The 12,586-nt window shown below is 40.2% G+C and overlaps 1 protein-coding gene across 3 annotated transcripts in view; it reads right to left on the bottom strand.

Annotated features, from left to right (window-relative positions):
* LOC100445724 (EF-hand calcium-binding domain-containing protein 3) overlaps positions 1-12,586 on the bottom strand; it is a 544,420-nt gene that overhangs the window by 19,129 nt on the left and 512,705 nt on the right. For all 3 annotated transcript variants that reach the window (XM_063718854.1, XM_009236639.4, XM_054537212.2), the window contains 4 exons: positions 10,551-10,627; positions 6,013-6,156; positions 4,344-4,415; positions 2,791-2,911 (listed from right to left, as the gene is read on the bottom strand). In XM_063718854.1, the coding sequence (XP_063574924.1) occupies positions 2,791-2,911; positions 4,344-4,415; positions 6,013-6,156; positions 10,551-10,627 (414 nt within the window). The remainder of the gene's footprint in view (positions 1-2,790; positions 2,912-4,343; positions 4,416-6,012; positions 6,157-10,550; positions 10,628-12,586) is intronic.

The following is a 12,586-nucleotide window of genomic DNA, read 5'->3' as shown; positions in this document are numbered from 1 at the left end:
GCAACCTCTGCCTCCCAGGTTCAAGCGATTCTCCTGCCTCAGCCTCCTGAGTAGCTGGGATTACAGGCACCCGCCACCATGCCTCGCTAATTTTTTTAAATTTTTAGTAGAGACGGGATTTCACCATGTTGGCCAGGCTGGTCTCGAACTCCTGACCTCATGATCCACCTGCCTTGGCCTCCCAAAGTGCTGGGATTACAACCATGAGCCACTGTGCTCGGCCCAGAATGACCTTTTTAACCAAATCCAGCAACAAGAACTTTATCGTTTTTCTCAATAAAGTTCAAGCAACCACCATTGGGTACAAAGGCTGTGATTTTCTTGCTATTCTTGATCAGCTGGATGCTGGCACACTTCCTGATGGCAGAATTTGGCTGTTTGGTTTCAACCCCTCCTTTTTCCAGCACAATTCCTTTTGCATGAGAAGCACCTCTCATGCAACCCTCAAAAGGGTTGGCCTTCAGGGCTGTGCCCAAATGGGCTTTCTTGTACTGTTTTTCATGCCACTTCTGGTCTCATCAGTGAGCGTGGAGCTTCATAGCAGCACGAAGTCCATGACACTTGCCTATCCTGCTGTCACCACGGGCCTGAGTGAAAGAGGTAATTTTTGTAGAGATGGGGTTTCACCAGGTTGCCCAGGCTGGTCTCAAACTCATGGACTCAAGTGATCCATGCACCTCAGCCTCTCAAAGTGTCTCCATTTATACGTTAAATACTATGTCTTAAACATTTTTAATCTCCTTAGGTATCAGGCACTAGCAAGATGACCAGATAAATAATAACCAGATAAGATAACCAGATAAATAACAGCCACACCACAATAACAATAAAAATGCCAACATCAGCTAACATTTCCTAAGCACTTACTGGGTATGAGAGGCAGTACAGGGAGACAGATAAGAGCATGAGTTCTGGAATCAGACTGTGCTAAAATATAGGTACCATTCCCTCTTGGGCAAGTTATTTAACTGACCTGTGCTGCAGTTTTTTCATCTGTAAAGTGGGAGTGATGATAGTATATACTCATTAGGGAGGTGAGGATTAAATTAGATAATATGTATGTTCTTTTTTAAAAAAAAATATTTTTATTTTATTTTTTTAGAGGAAGGTCTTACTCTGTTGCCCAGGTTGGAGTGTAGTGGCACAATCACAACTCACTGTAACCTCAAATGCCTGGGTTCAAATGAGCTTCTTGAATAGCTTGGACTACAGGTATTCGCCACCATGCCTAGTTAACTTTTTTAATTTTGTAGAGATGAGGGTCTTGCTATATTGCCCAGCTGGTATGGAGCTTCTGGCCTTAAGTCATCCTCCCATCTCAGCCCCCTGAGTAGCTGAGATTACAGGTGCGAGCCATGGTGCCTGGCTATAATTTTTTTTTAAACAAAGCTTCAATTTTATTTATTTTTATTTTTTATTTTTTTTTGAGATGAAGTCTCACCCTGTTGCCCAGGCTGGAGTGCAGTAGAGTGATCTCAGCTCACTGCAACCCTCCACATCCCAGGTTCAAGCTATTCTCCTGCCTCAGCCTCACGAGTAGCTGAGATTACAGGCACCTGCCACTACGCCCAGCTAATTTTTGTATTTTTAGTAGAGACGGGGTTTCACCATGTTGGCCAGGCTGGTCTCGAATTCCTGACCTTGTGATTCACCTGCCTCAGCCTCCCAAAGTGCTGGGATTACAGGCGTGGGCCACCGCGCCCAGCTGAAGCTTCAATTTTCAAGATAATATGTGTATGCTTAGTCTAGTTACTTCCACATGATAATAATAGCTAACATTTATTGAGCTCTTATAATGCGCCAAGCACTTCACATGTATTGTCACACATCAGCCCCACAATTGTCCTATAAGGTAGGTATTATTATTATCATTCCCTTTTTATAGATGAGGAAACTGAGATTGAGAAGTTAAACAATGTGTTGAATTTGTGTACCAACAGCAGGCTTTACTAAGTGTCTTTGAGTTGGAATGAAAAGTAGAATTTTGTGCATCCTCTATTCTACATCTGACAGAGATAGGAGAGTATAAAGAGACTACTTATTGAGGGGCAGAAGAATATTTTTACATTGTTCGTGGAATTCTATACTCTTAAGTCTCTCTAGGTGGGAGACTGGAATGCTTTGAAGGAGTATGAATTGAAAAGACTGATAATAGCAACATTTGTTTAAGATAATGATAAAAATAGATTGAGGTGATTTACTCTCAGCGCTACTTGCTGGAATAAATAATGCAGTTGGTGTGTGTTATTTATTTAAAGGATGAGAATTAAAGGTTTAAAGGATGAGAATGTTTCCTCATCCTTTATTCTCAAGTCTAATTCTGGCTCCGCTCTAGTCCAAAGGCTACTTTCGGAGGTCTGAATTTGCTGTACCTCATCTCTTGAGTCAGAGATTTTTGAGAGCCCCTGGTAGTTTTAGCATGAACAAGAGTGTCTTATATTCCAAACTGGATTTCTAAGCCCACCCAAAATTATTCCTGGAAAAGTCTTGTTCTGCTGGAATTCTTTGGCCTGAGATAGAGGAGGCTAAAATTTCTTGGTTGTCTTAGGTCCTCAGTGGGGCCCTTAGGTGGTCTGAGGTTAGCCTTGCAGTTTTAGAGCTGGGCAGGACTGTGGAGATGAGGGAATAAGGTCTCATGTTGTAGCACAAGGGCATTTGCCCAGATACCTTCTTCTCCTTAGTTTTGGACCAGACCCTGTGGAGTTGGATGTTAGTGAGAGCTGACTGCCATGTTAATATCTTCATAATGCTTCTGAGAAGGCTGTTTTTGCTCCTTTCCTTCTCACTTACCTTACTATTTCTATTATAGACTTTCTGGGTAGGGCTGAAGTCTCTACAAGCCTTGATAGGATTTCAAACAACAGGATTCCTGGGTTGCCAGCTAAATCTAAACAGGTCTCCTTTTCTGGAACTATGGAGGGAAAACAAAAGATAGATTTTTAAATACCTTCTGAAATAAGAAATTGACCACCTCTTTACTGATTATTTACAATAATAATATCAAGTCAGGAACTAGAGGTACAGTAAAACATTAAAAGTCTGTTCTATTTTGTAGAAAGGCCATTTTGGTTACTGAGCAGACAGAATAAAATGGAATGTTAAAAAATACTTTTAGTTCAATAACTTCTAAGAAAACGTAGTAATATTTTTAACACAAACATGAATTTTGTGTTAATGATTATTATCTGGTTCTAGGCAAAGATTCTACGCAAACTCCCATTACTATAATACTACTTGTAAGAAATAACTTCTCTTTATCCTAAGAACAGTTCATAGCTTATGAATGAATATATTTTCAAAACTGTATACAGTATTTGGAATTTGGAATGTTTATCCTAGAAAACATGAATAATGGTTAGCTTTTCCAAGGCAGCCTGTTAAACTTATAAACAAACCATGAGGGGATTAATGACAATATTTCAAGTACAACTACACATCATTTATAACCTTGGGGGAGAAATAATAGAAAAATTATTTTCTATTAGTTAGTGGAAGCACATGACACCTTAATGCTCTCTAACCTCCAGCAGACTCTCCAGCCCTAGCACTGAGGGTAGAGGCTTCATCAGTGTGGGGAAGGTATTTTTTCAAGAACAGTAAATTATCGACACCCTAGATTTACATGAGAGAGTGCATTTTTCTTTTTCTGAAACATAATTTTTTTTTAAATAAAAGGAATGCCTCCCAAAGTAGTGCATACACTTGGTAAAGAATTCAGACATTATAGGCTGGGCGTGGTGGCTCACGCCTGTAATCCCAGCACTTTGGGAGGCCGAGGTGGGTGGATCACGAGCTCAGGAGATCAAGACCATCCTGGCTAATACTGTGAAACCCCATCTCTACTAAAAATACAAAAAATTAGCCGGGCGTGGTGGCGGGTGCCTATAGTCCCAGCTACCGGGAGGCTGAGGCAGGAGAATGGCATGAACCTGGGGGGCGGAGCTTGCAGTGAGCTGAGATCGCGCCACTGCACTCCAGCCTGGGTGACAGAGCAAGACTCCGTCTCAAAAAAAAAAAAAAAAAAAAAAAGACAAAATAATTCAGACATTATAGAAGGCAGCCAAATTTTTCTACACCAGTCATTCTTTCAGTGTTCTCATTGGAGACCAAAGGGCAGTGTCTCTTGCAGCAGGCGTTTGGACAGTGCAAGTGCCTGCTTGATGTAGTTAACACTGTACCAACTTGTTTAGCAAATACTGTTCTGGAGAAGCAGTACAAAAGTAACTCACATCCCAGACTACACCTTCCTGACCTGTCTCCCAACTGGAAGCCTGTGAATGATGTTTGCTGTGCAGTGAGTTGTAGCTGCCCAACTGCCTTCTGTTCATAACGTCTCTACTCACCCACTGCCTTGAGGAAGAGATTCTTATCTGTTAGCACCTTGATAAAGTCTGAGAAGTTCACCTTCCCATCTCCTGCAACAAAAATCTGAGACTCAGGACAAGGATAAGATGTATTTTAATTATCAGAGTATATATTAAATATAAAAATTAAAACACTCTGGATGATTTAATATTAAAAACAGAGAATTTGAGGGCTGGAAATATGCTCAGGTGAGCCCTAGTCTTCTTGAAGTTGTCTTAGCACCATTACATGAGTCCTCCACAGCCCACAGAAGCAACGGTGGTTGTAAACATCCAGCCAGGAGCACCCAGCCATTGCAGTCTGTCCACCTGCTCCTTTCTCAGAGACTGGCCATGTTTGCAAGGAATCTGTCCCGTCTTCCCATGTTATAACCGCCCCTATTATTCCTATTATAACATCCCCAAGCTGTATTCCATTTCCTCTAAAACTGAAGGATGATGAGTATTATTAGAGGGGTATGTGTATGTTTCCATGAAATAATAGAAAATTTTGACACAGTTAGTAGAAGCAAGTGACACCTTAAGTGACATTGCATGACAGGTGGAACTGATGTTGATTGAATAGGGCACTAGCAGTTGGGTGGAGAGAGGGGAGAGGGGATAATATGCTGAATATGTTTTTCACACAGCATATCAGTTTGGCCTACTAATAATTCGGTCAGTATATTCACTAAAAACATTATCTGTGGCTGGGCATGGTGGCTCATGCCTGTAATCCCAGCACTTTGGGAGGCCGAGGCGGGCGGATCACGAGGTCAGGAGATGGAGACCATCCTGGCTAACACGGTGAAACCCTGTCTCTACTAAAAATACAAAAAATTAGCCAGGCGTGGTGGTGGGTGCCTGTAGTCCCAGCTACTCAGGAGGCTGAGGCAGGAGAATGGCATGAACCCAGGAGGCGGAGGTTGCAGTGAGCCGAGATTGCGCCACTGAACTCCAGCCTGGGCAACAGAGCAAGACTGTCTCAAAAAAAAACAACAACAACATTATCTGTATGCTTTAAAAATACCAACAAAAGTGCTGTGGCATTTAAAATTCAATATAGGTGGGACTTGATGGAAAAAGAAAGATTTGTTCTATTTTGATTCAAATAGAAACAAAAGGCTTGAATTCTCTTGGTAACATGTCATTATTAACATGGTTACTGCTTTTGTACATCAGGACAGATAACCTGAATTTGATACTGAAATCAGACAATCACTCTTAGCTTCCACACAGCGTTTTTCAAATAGTCCATTTTCTAGGATTAATTTGATTTCACAACTTGTACACATACCTCACTGATCTCCTTAAAGGGACATACATACATACACACACAGACACACACATATATGTGTGTGTCCCTTTAAGGCTATATATATGTGTGTGTGTGTATACATAGATATATGGATATATACATATATGTATATTTGTATATAGTATTCAAATATATAGTCTACAAACATATAATATACAAATATATATATATTTGTACTATATATATTTATATATTTAACATATACAAATATATATATATACACAAATATATATATATTTGGGGGGGCAAGTAAATAAGGTTTGTTTCTCATGTTTACACAGTCATTAAAAGAAAACTATATATTCACAAAAATCTTTTATGAGAAAAACAATGAGAAGCCAAAAGACTCACCATCAATATCAGCACATTTCAATTCATTATAGACATCATGCTTGGTTAGATTCATTCCCAGCTTAGCTACAGTGCACATCAGTCCATGGAAATCAATACAGCCAGTTTTGTCCTTGTAGAAGAAGTTGTAGGCATCTTGGAAAGCTGGGGAAATAGGATTAAGTTATTCAGGACAGTTGTTCAAGAAGAAGTACATACACTAATAGGACTAGGACAGACAATATAGTTGACTGGAGATCATGTTCTAAAAAAAGGATTGTGAAAAAAATGAGTGCTTAATAGACATTTCTTATAAAGGACAGTATCCTTCCATGGAACTTGAACTGGAATGAACTAACTGTTGCAAAACCAAGTGTTGGTAGGTAAGATGGCTTTCCAAAGATATCCCTTAACCTGTTAATATGCTATCTTACGTGGCAAAAGGGACTTTGCACATATAATTAAGATAGATTATTCTGGGCTCAATCTAATTACATGATCCCTTATATAGCTAGAAGCTGGAGAGACGTGGCAGAAATCAGAGAGGTTTAGAGCATGAGAAAGACCTGACCCACCATTGCTGATTTATCAGCCAGGAACTTCTCTGCTTGCTAAAGAGGCTGAGAAGCTCCTGGCTGATAAACAGCAAAGAAACTGGAATGTCAACCCTACAAGAGAAAAGAACAGAATTCTGCCAAAAATCTGAATGAGACTGGGAGCAGATTCTCCTCCAGGAGATCCTAGTGGATCACGAGGTCAGGAGATTGAGACCATCCTGGCTAAGGCCAGGCTGGCCAACACCTTAATTTCAGTCCTATAAGACACAGAGAAGAGAAACCAGCTGTACCCACCTGGACTTATGACTTATAGAACTGTGAGATAATAAATTTGTGTTGTTTTAAGCTGTTATGTTTGTGGCAATTTGTTACAGCAGCAATAGAAAACTAATTTGTCAAATTGGACCCAAATTACATATGTGTGTGTGTATGTTTTGTATGGATCCAAAGTTTTTCAAAGAAATAGTCAAGGCACTAACTGGAGCCAAAATTAGATATGTATTTTCTGAAATTAGTGAATGAGGAAATAAACCTGGAACAAATATATCCCAAATGACACCTGAATAAAACTTACTTCATATCACATTCAAGTCTCAGCATCTCTATGTATAAGAGTGATTAATCTCCTACAGAGATAATGATACCTGCTCTGTAAGTGTGTAATGTAAAAAGGTAACATCTTTCTCCTTGATAAAAGGTAGGCTTCTCTAGGGCTGGAACCAAACTATCTCTGACTTGTTTCTGTTTCTCCCACTATCTCTTGCATGTTAGTAGGCAGTCAACAAATATTGATTGCATGCTTTCCATGGACCAGGTATTGCTCCAAGTGCTTTGGATGTATTAGTGCACTAAATAGACAAAGATCTGTGCCTTCATATAAATGTAGTAAATAGGTAAACTAGATGCCATTTTAGAAGGTGGTATGTACCATGCAAAAAAGAAAAAGTAATTCTGGGTGGATGATTAGAAAGAAGAGAAATAGAATTCCTAGGCACTCCCACCTCCATGTCCACTTCCTGACCAGCACCTGTACCTGCATGATCGTCCTTTCTCTCTGCGCTGCAAATAAACTGTATGCTCTTACCCAGAGCCAATCCCTCCCTTGTGGATTGGAACTCATCCCCTCTCTCATATTCAAAGAATTTACTGAAGAAAGGGTCTCTTCTTAGGTAAGGGAAATACCATTTTTTCATTTTCTACTATATCAATCCTATTGTTGTATAAACTTTTGCTATTTCTCCCTTAAAAAGTACATTGTGACCCCATTTTCCCCTCCGGGTATTGCCACCTCTGCCATTTGTCTCTTCTTCCTATTGAAAATTTAGTCATTTATGGCCGGGCGTGGTGGCTCATGCCTGTAATCCCAGCACTTTGGGAGGCTGAGGTTGGTGGATCACGAGGTCAGGAGATCGAGATCATCCTGGCTAACACGGTGAAAACCTGTCTCTACTAAAAATACAAAAAATTAGCCGGGCGTGGTGGCGGGCGCCTGTAGTCCCAGCTACTCAGGAGGCTGAGGCAGGAGAATGGCGTGAACCTGGGAGGCGGAGCTTGCAGTGAGCCGAGATCGCAACACTGCACAGAAAAAAATAAAAATAAATAAAAATAAAAATAAAAAAATTAGTCATTTATTTCTATCAGTGTGGTTTCATGGATGTTTATTTTATACTTTGGGTTATAATCAATTCTATATTATTAATTTTTATTGCTCAAATAGAAAAAGTTGGTGGAAGGCAGAGTATATGGATACAGATGCTGGTAAGGAGGTAGACATGGAGGTGAGAGTCTACGGAAATTCTACTCTGATTGCTTCAGTTTTCTTCGGGAAAGTAAGGAGATCAATTGACAGTAAGGATGGGAGATGCTGGGGATCTTGAAGTATTCAATAAATATTTGTAGAATGAACAAATTAACCTCTCATAGGAAAGTTGTGAGGATTAAGCACTGTAACGAACACATTTTCTAGTTTCCACATTTGATGTTTTGATATCTGGGGCCTTGCTGGCCCTGGAGGGACTGCCCCTTTCAGGGCTGGTCAATTCCTAGAAATAGTAACTACTAGATTGTGAGTGTGTCTTTCCTCTGCAAACCATCCAATTCCATAGACCATATTCCAGAGACCATATCCTCAACCACCTGCCTTCTCCACCTCTTACAGTCAGAGCCACTACTTCCCTGCCCTAGTCATCCCAGGGCTAGGTACCAGACAACTGGGGACAGCCCTTACATGCCAGAGCCCACTGAAGTTGTTTAAACTAGCTAATCCCATACCTGCTTACCCTGCCTTGTCCATTCCTTTTTGCAGAAACCACAATAGAGTTTCTTGTCCACATGCTGCCCCTGCCCACTTCCTGACTGACCCTGGTGCTTCCTCTTGTGGCCCCACATGCTTGGCATGCTGTGCCCTGTTTCTAGGGATCTGTGAGTATGAAAAACTTCCTTTGTGGCCATCATTTCTGTGTCTGCATGTCTCACCATATCTGACTAAAATAGACCCCTTAAATTGAGCACCAAAGTATCTTAAGGCACTTTAGAAACCTTAAAGGTCTATAAAACCATAAGCTGTTATTATTAAGGCATTTAGCTCAGTTTTACAATGAAAAATGCCAATCTGATCATGACAATCCTTTGCGTTTTCCAAACCGAAATTCTCAGCAATAAAGGCTGATTGATTATAGAATGAACAAATTATCCTCTCATAGGAAAGTTGAGGATTAAGCACTGTAAAGAACACATTTTCTAGTTTCCATATTTGATGTTTTGCCATCTGGGGCCTTGCTGGCCCCTCTCAGGGCTGGTCAAGGTCGATTGATTCTTTGATTCATTTCTGTCTCCTGGGTCAATTTCTAAATTGGTTCTAAATTCAGTGGGGTAAAGCATCAGCCTCTCCAGAAACCAGACGCAACCCAAACACAGCCACACTTGACTTCTTTGAATTTTTCTAGTGCATCATGCTTTCCCTTTTCTCTGGCCTTTATAGATTCTGTTCTTTCTGCCTAGAACACTCCTCTCAGCGCTATTTGCCTGATTTACTCCTATGCGTCATTCAGCCTTTCTGAGACTCCCTTTCTTCCCTCACAAGACCATATTAGGAGGCTTTCCTTTAAGCTCCTATAACACTCCATACTTTTCCTATCATAACTTGTGTTATATCGTAATTTAAATGATTTATTCAGCAAGTTCATGGCTTTTTTTTTTTTTTTTCGAGACGGAGTCTCGCTTTGTCGCCCAGGCTGGTGTGCAGTGGCGCGATTTCGGCTTACTGCAACCTCCGCTTCCCGGGTTCAAGCAATTCTCCCTGCCTCAGCCTCCCAAATAGCTGGGATTACAGGTGCCCGCCACCACGCTCAGCTAATTTTTGTATTTTTAGTAGAGACAAGCTTTCACCATATTGGCCAAGCTGGTCTCGGACTCCTGACCTCAGGTGATCGGCCCAGCCTGCCTCAGCCTCCCAAAGTGCTGAGATTACAGGCGTGAGCCACTGTGCCTGGCAAGTTCATGGTTTAACAGCCTGTCTTCCCTATTAGACTTCCTATCAGGGCAGGGACCACGTCTGACTTGTTTTGTTGTTTCCCACGCCTAGTACATTTTTGGCATTAAATAAATATTTGTTGTTTGGATGAATAAACTTTAGCCAGTGTAGCTCATTTTATATTTTTTTCTTTGAGAAATCCTAGGACTGTAGCTGTGTTTGTGTTCTTTATTACTTGATTTATATTTGTTCTTTTGTTATTTTTGTTTTTTTTGTGTTTGTTCTTTTCCATACCCACAAGTTCTTCTTTGAATACAGTTATTTGACCAGCACTGCCTAAATTCTAGGGAGATGTCCCTTTAAAAGCAATTTCCCTCCTGTCCCACAAAAATGTAAGGTTTTTTTCCTTTCTCTCAAATGATGGTGGTGTAGACAACCCTTGAAATCTCAGATCTTTCTTAGAGAAGAAAGGATCAGACATATTAAGGAGCTGTTGTTTATGCTTCAATTTTGAGGATGATTCTCATTACCTGCCATTTGTGAAGCACTTAGCTTCTTTTCTTTGTGTTGTAATTGGCATTGAAGAGATCCTGGTAAGTCTCTATCCCTGAGGAAAGATATAAAAATATTTAGATTTACTACATATGTGAAACCAGCAGATATTAGTCCTATTCATCAGTTTCTGCTTACTGGAATGACTGTAGCATCTCAATGTATCCAGTCTACTATCCTAAGGGATCTTCTATTTAGGATAGCCAATAGCTACAGGATGAACAGTGAGAAAATGTTGGCCACTGAGATCCACCTCTGCCCTAAACTTGCCCATCACCCCTCCCTTAAAAAATTATAATTTCAGGCCAGCCATGGTGGCTCATACCTGTACTCCTAGCCCTTTGGGAGGTCAAGGCAAGAGGATCGCTTGAGCCCAGGAGTTCAAGACCAGCTTGGGCAAGGTAGCAAGACCCTGTCTCCACAAAACATAAAAAAGAATTAGCCAGGTGTGGTGGCACAGGCCTGTAGTCCTAGCCACTCAGGAGGCTGAGGTGGGAGGATTGCTTGTGCCTGGGAGGTCAAGACTGCAGTGAGTCATGATTGCACCACTATGCTTCAGCTTGGGTGACAGAGTGAGAACCTATCTCAAAAAAAAACAAACCCCAAAAAACCAGTTACGATTTCCCCCATTTTACAAAATAAGAAACAGAAGCTCAGAGCAATTAAATAATTTGTCTCAGGCTATACAGATAGTAAATGGAAGACCTGAGATTCAAACCCAGATTTGTCTGACTCCAAAAATCAAGGCCATAATGCTTTACACTATTCCTGTTGTTAGAAAGAGAAGTTGTTTCAATTTTCTTTTTTGCTGGCTCCAACTCTCAGCCTTGAGTTTCAAATTTTAAAACAGTATAAACATTGTTGTGGTGAATACCCTTACAGAGAAATCTTTGCATCTATGACTATTTTACAACTTTTTTTTTTTTTTACAACTTTTACAACTATTTTACAATAGTCAAATTGTATTTTTGCCAGCATATGTATGGGTATATAAGACAGAGAAATAAAGATAGAGAACACCTCTGAAAACTTGAAACCCTGGGTGACCTTTCATTTATTGAGGAAAGTAAAATCTGGAAAAGGCAGGAACGTATTAATACTTTCAAGATACTTTGTACAGATCTGAAGTAATTTATTAGTTTAAGAACACAAAAATATATCATGTAAAACTGAGTTTGCTTATAATATGATAAATAAAATTTAATTACATTTAAGTAAATGTGATTTAACTCCAAAATTTAATTATAATCAATTTTATAAATTTATTTAAAGTGCATTTAGTTTTGATACTTGTAAAACTAAAAGTTTTAAAAATATGAAATCTCATAGTTTTGTGGCTTTATAAGAAGCAGTTTAAAAAGTAAAACTAGGCCGGGCGCGGTGGCTCATGCCTGTAATCCCTGCACTTAGGGAGGCCAAGGTGGATGGATCACGAGGTCAGGAGATCGAGACCATCCTGGCTAACACGGTGAAACCCCGCCTCTACTAAAAATTAAAAAAAAAAAAAATTAGCCAGGGATGGTGGCGGGCGCCTGTAGTCCCAGCTACTTGGGAGGCTGAGGCAGAAGAATGACATGAACCCAGGAGGTGGAGCTTGCAGTGAGCAGAGATCACGTCACTGCACTCCAGTCTGGGTGACAGAGCAAGACTCTGTCTCAAAAGAAAAAAGTAAAACTAGAAGAAATAGTAAACATTGTAGTTAAACAAAAAATTATTATGGTTTATTAATTTAGTATCCCCTAAAGTACTTATTAGATTCAACTCATTTTCAAAGAGGGGCCTGGGAGAAAAGGAGGTGATAGTCTCAAAACTGTTCTTAACTTTTGAAAGTGGAATTTTATCTAACTTGTCTTATTTTCTCAGTTTTTACTAACATTGATTTCTTCTTCTGGTGCTTCCTCTTTATTATCTACTTGAATTTCTTCTCTTTCTCTTATTCTTTCAAGACAGAGTCTCCCTCTGCGGTCCAGGCTGGAGTGCAGTGGTGTGATCGTGGCTCACTGCAGCCTTGACC

The sequence above is a fragment of the Pongo abelii genome, chromosome 19 (genome assembly GCF_028885655.2).
Source record: "Pongo abelii isolate AG06213 chromosome 19, NHGRI_mPonAbe1-v2.0_pri, whole genome shotgun sequence".
NCBI lineage: Eukaryota > Metazoa > Chordata > Mammalia > Primates > Hominidae > Pongo > Pongo abelii.
The sequence above is the reverse complement of the archived record's forward strand: the minus strand, read 5'-3'. Positions and strand labels throughout refer to the sequence as shown.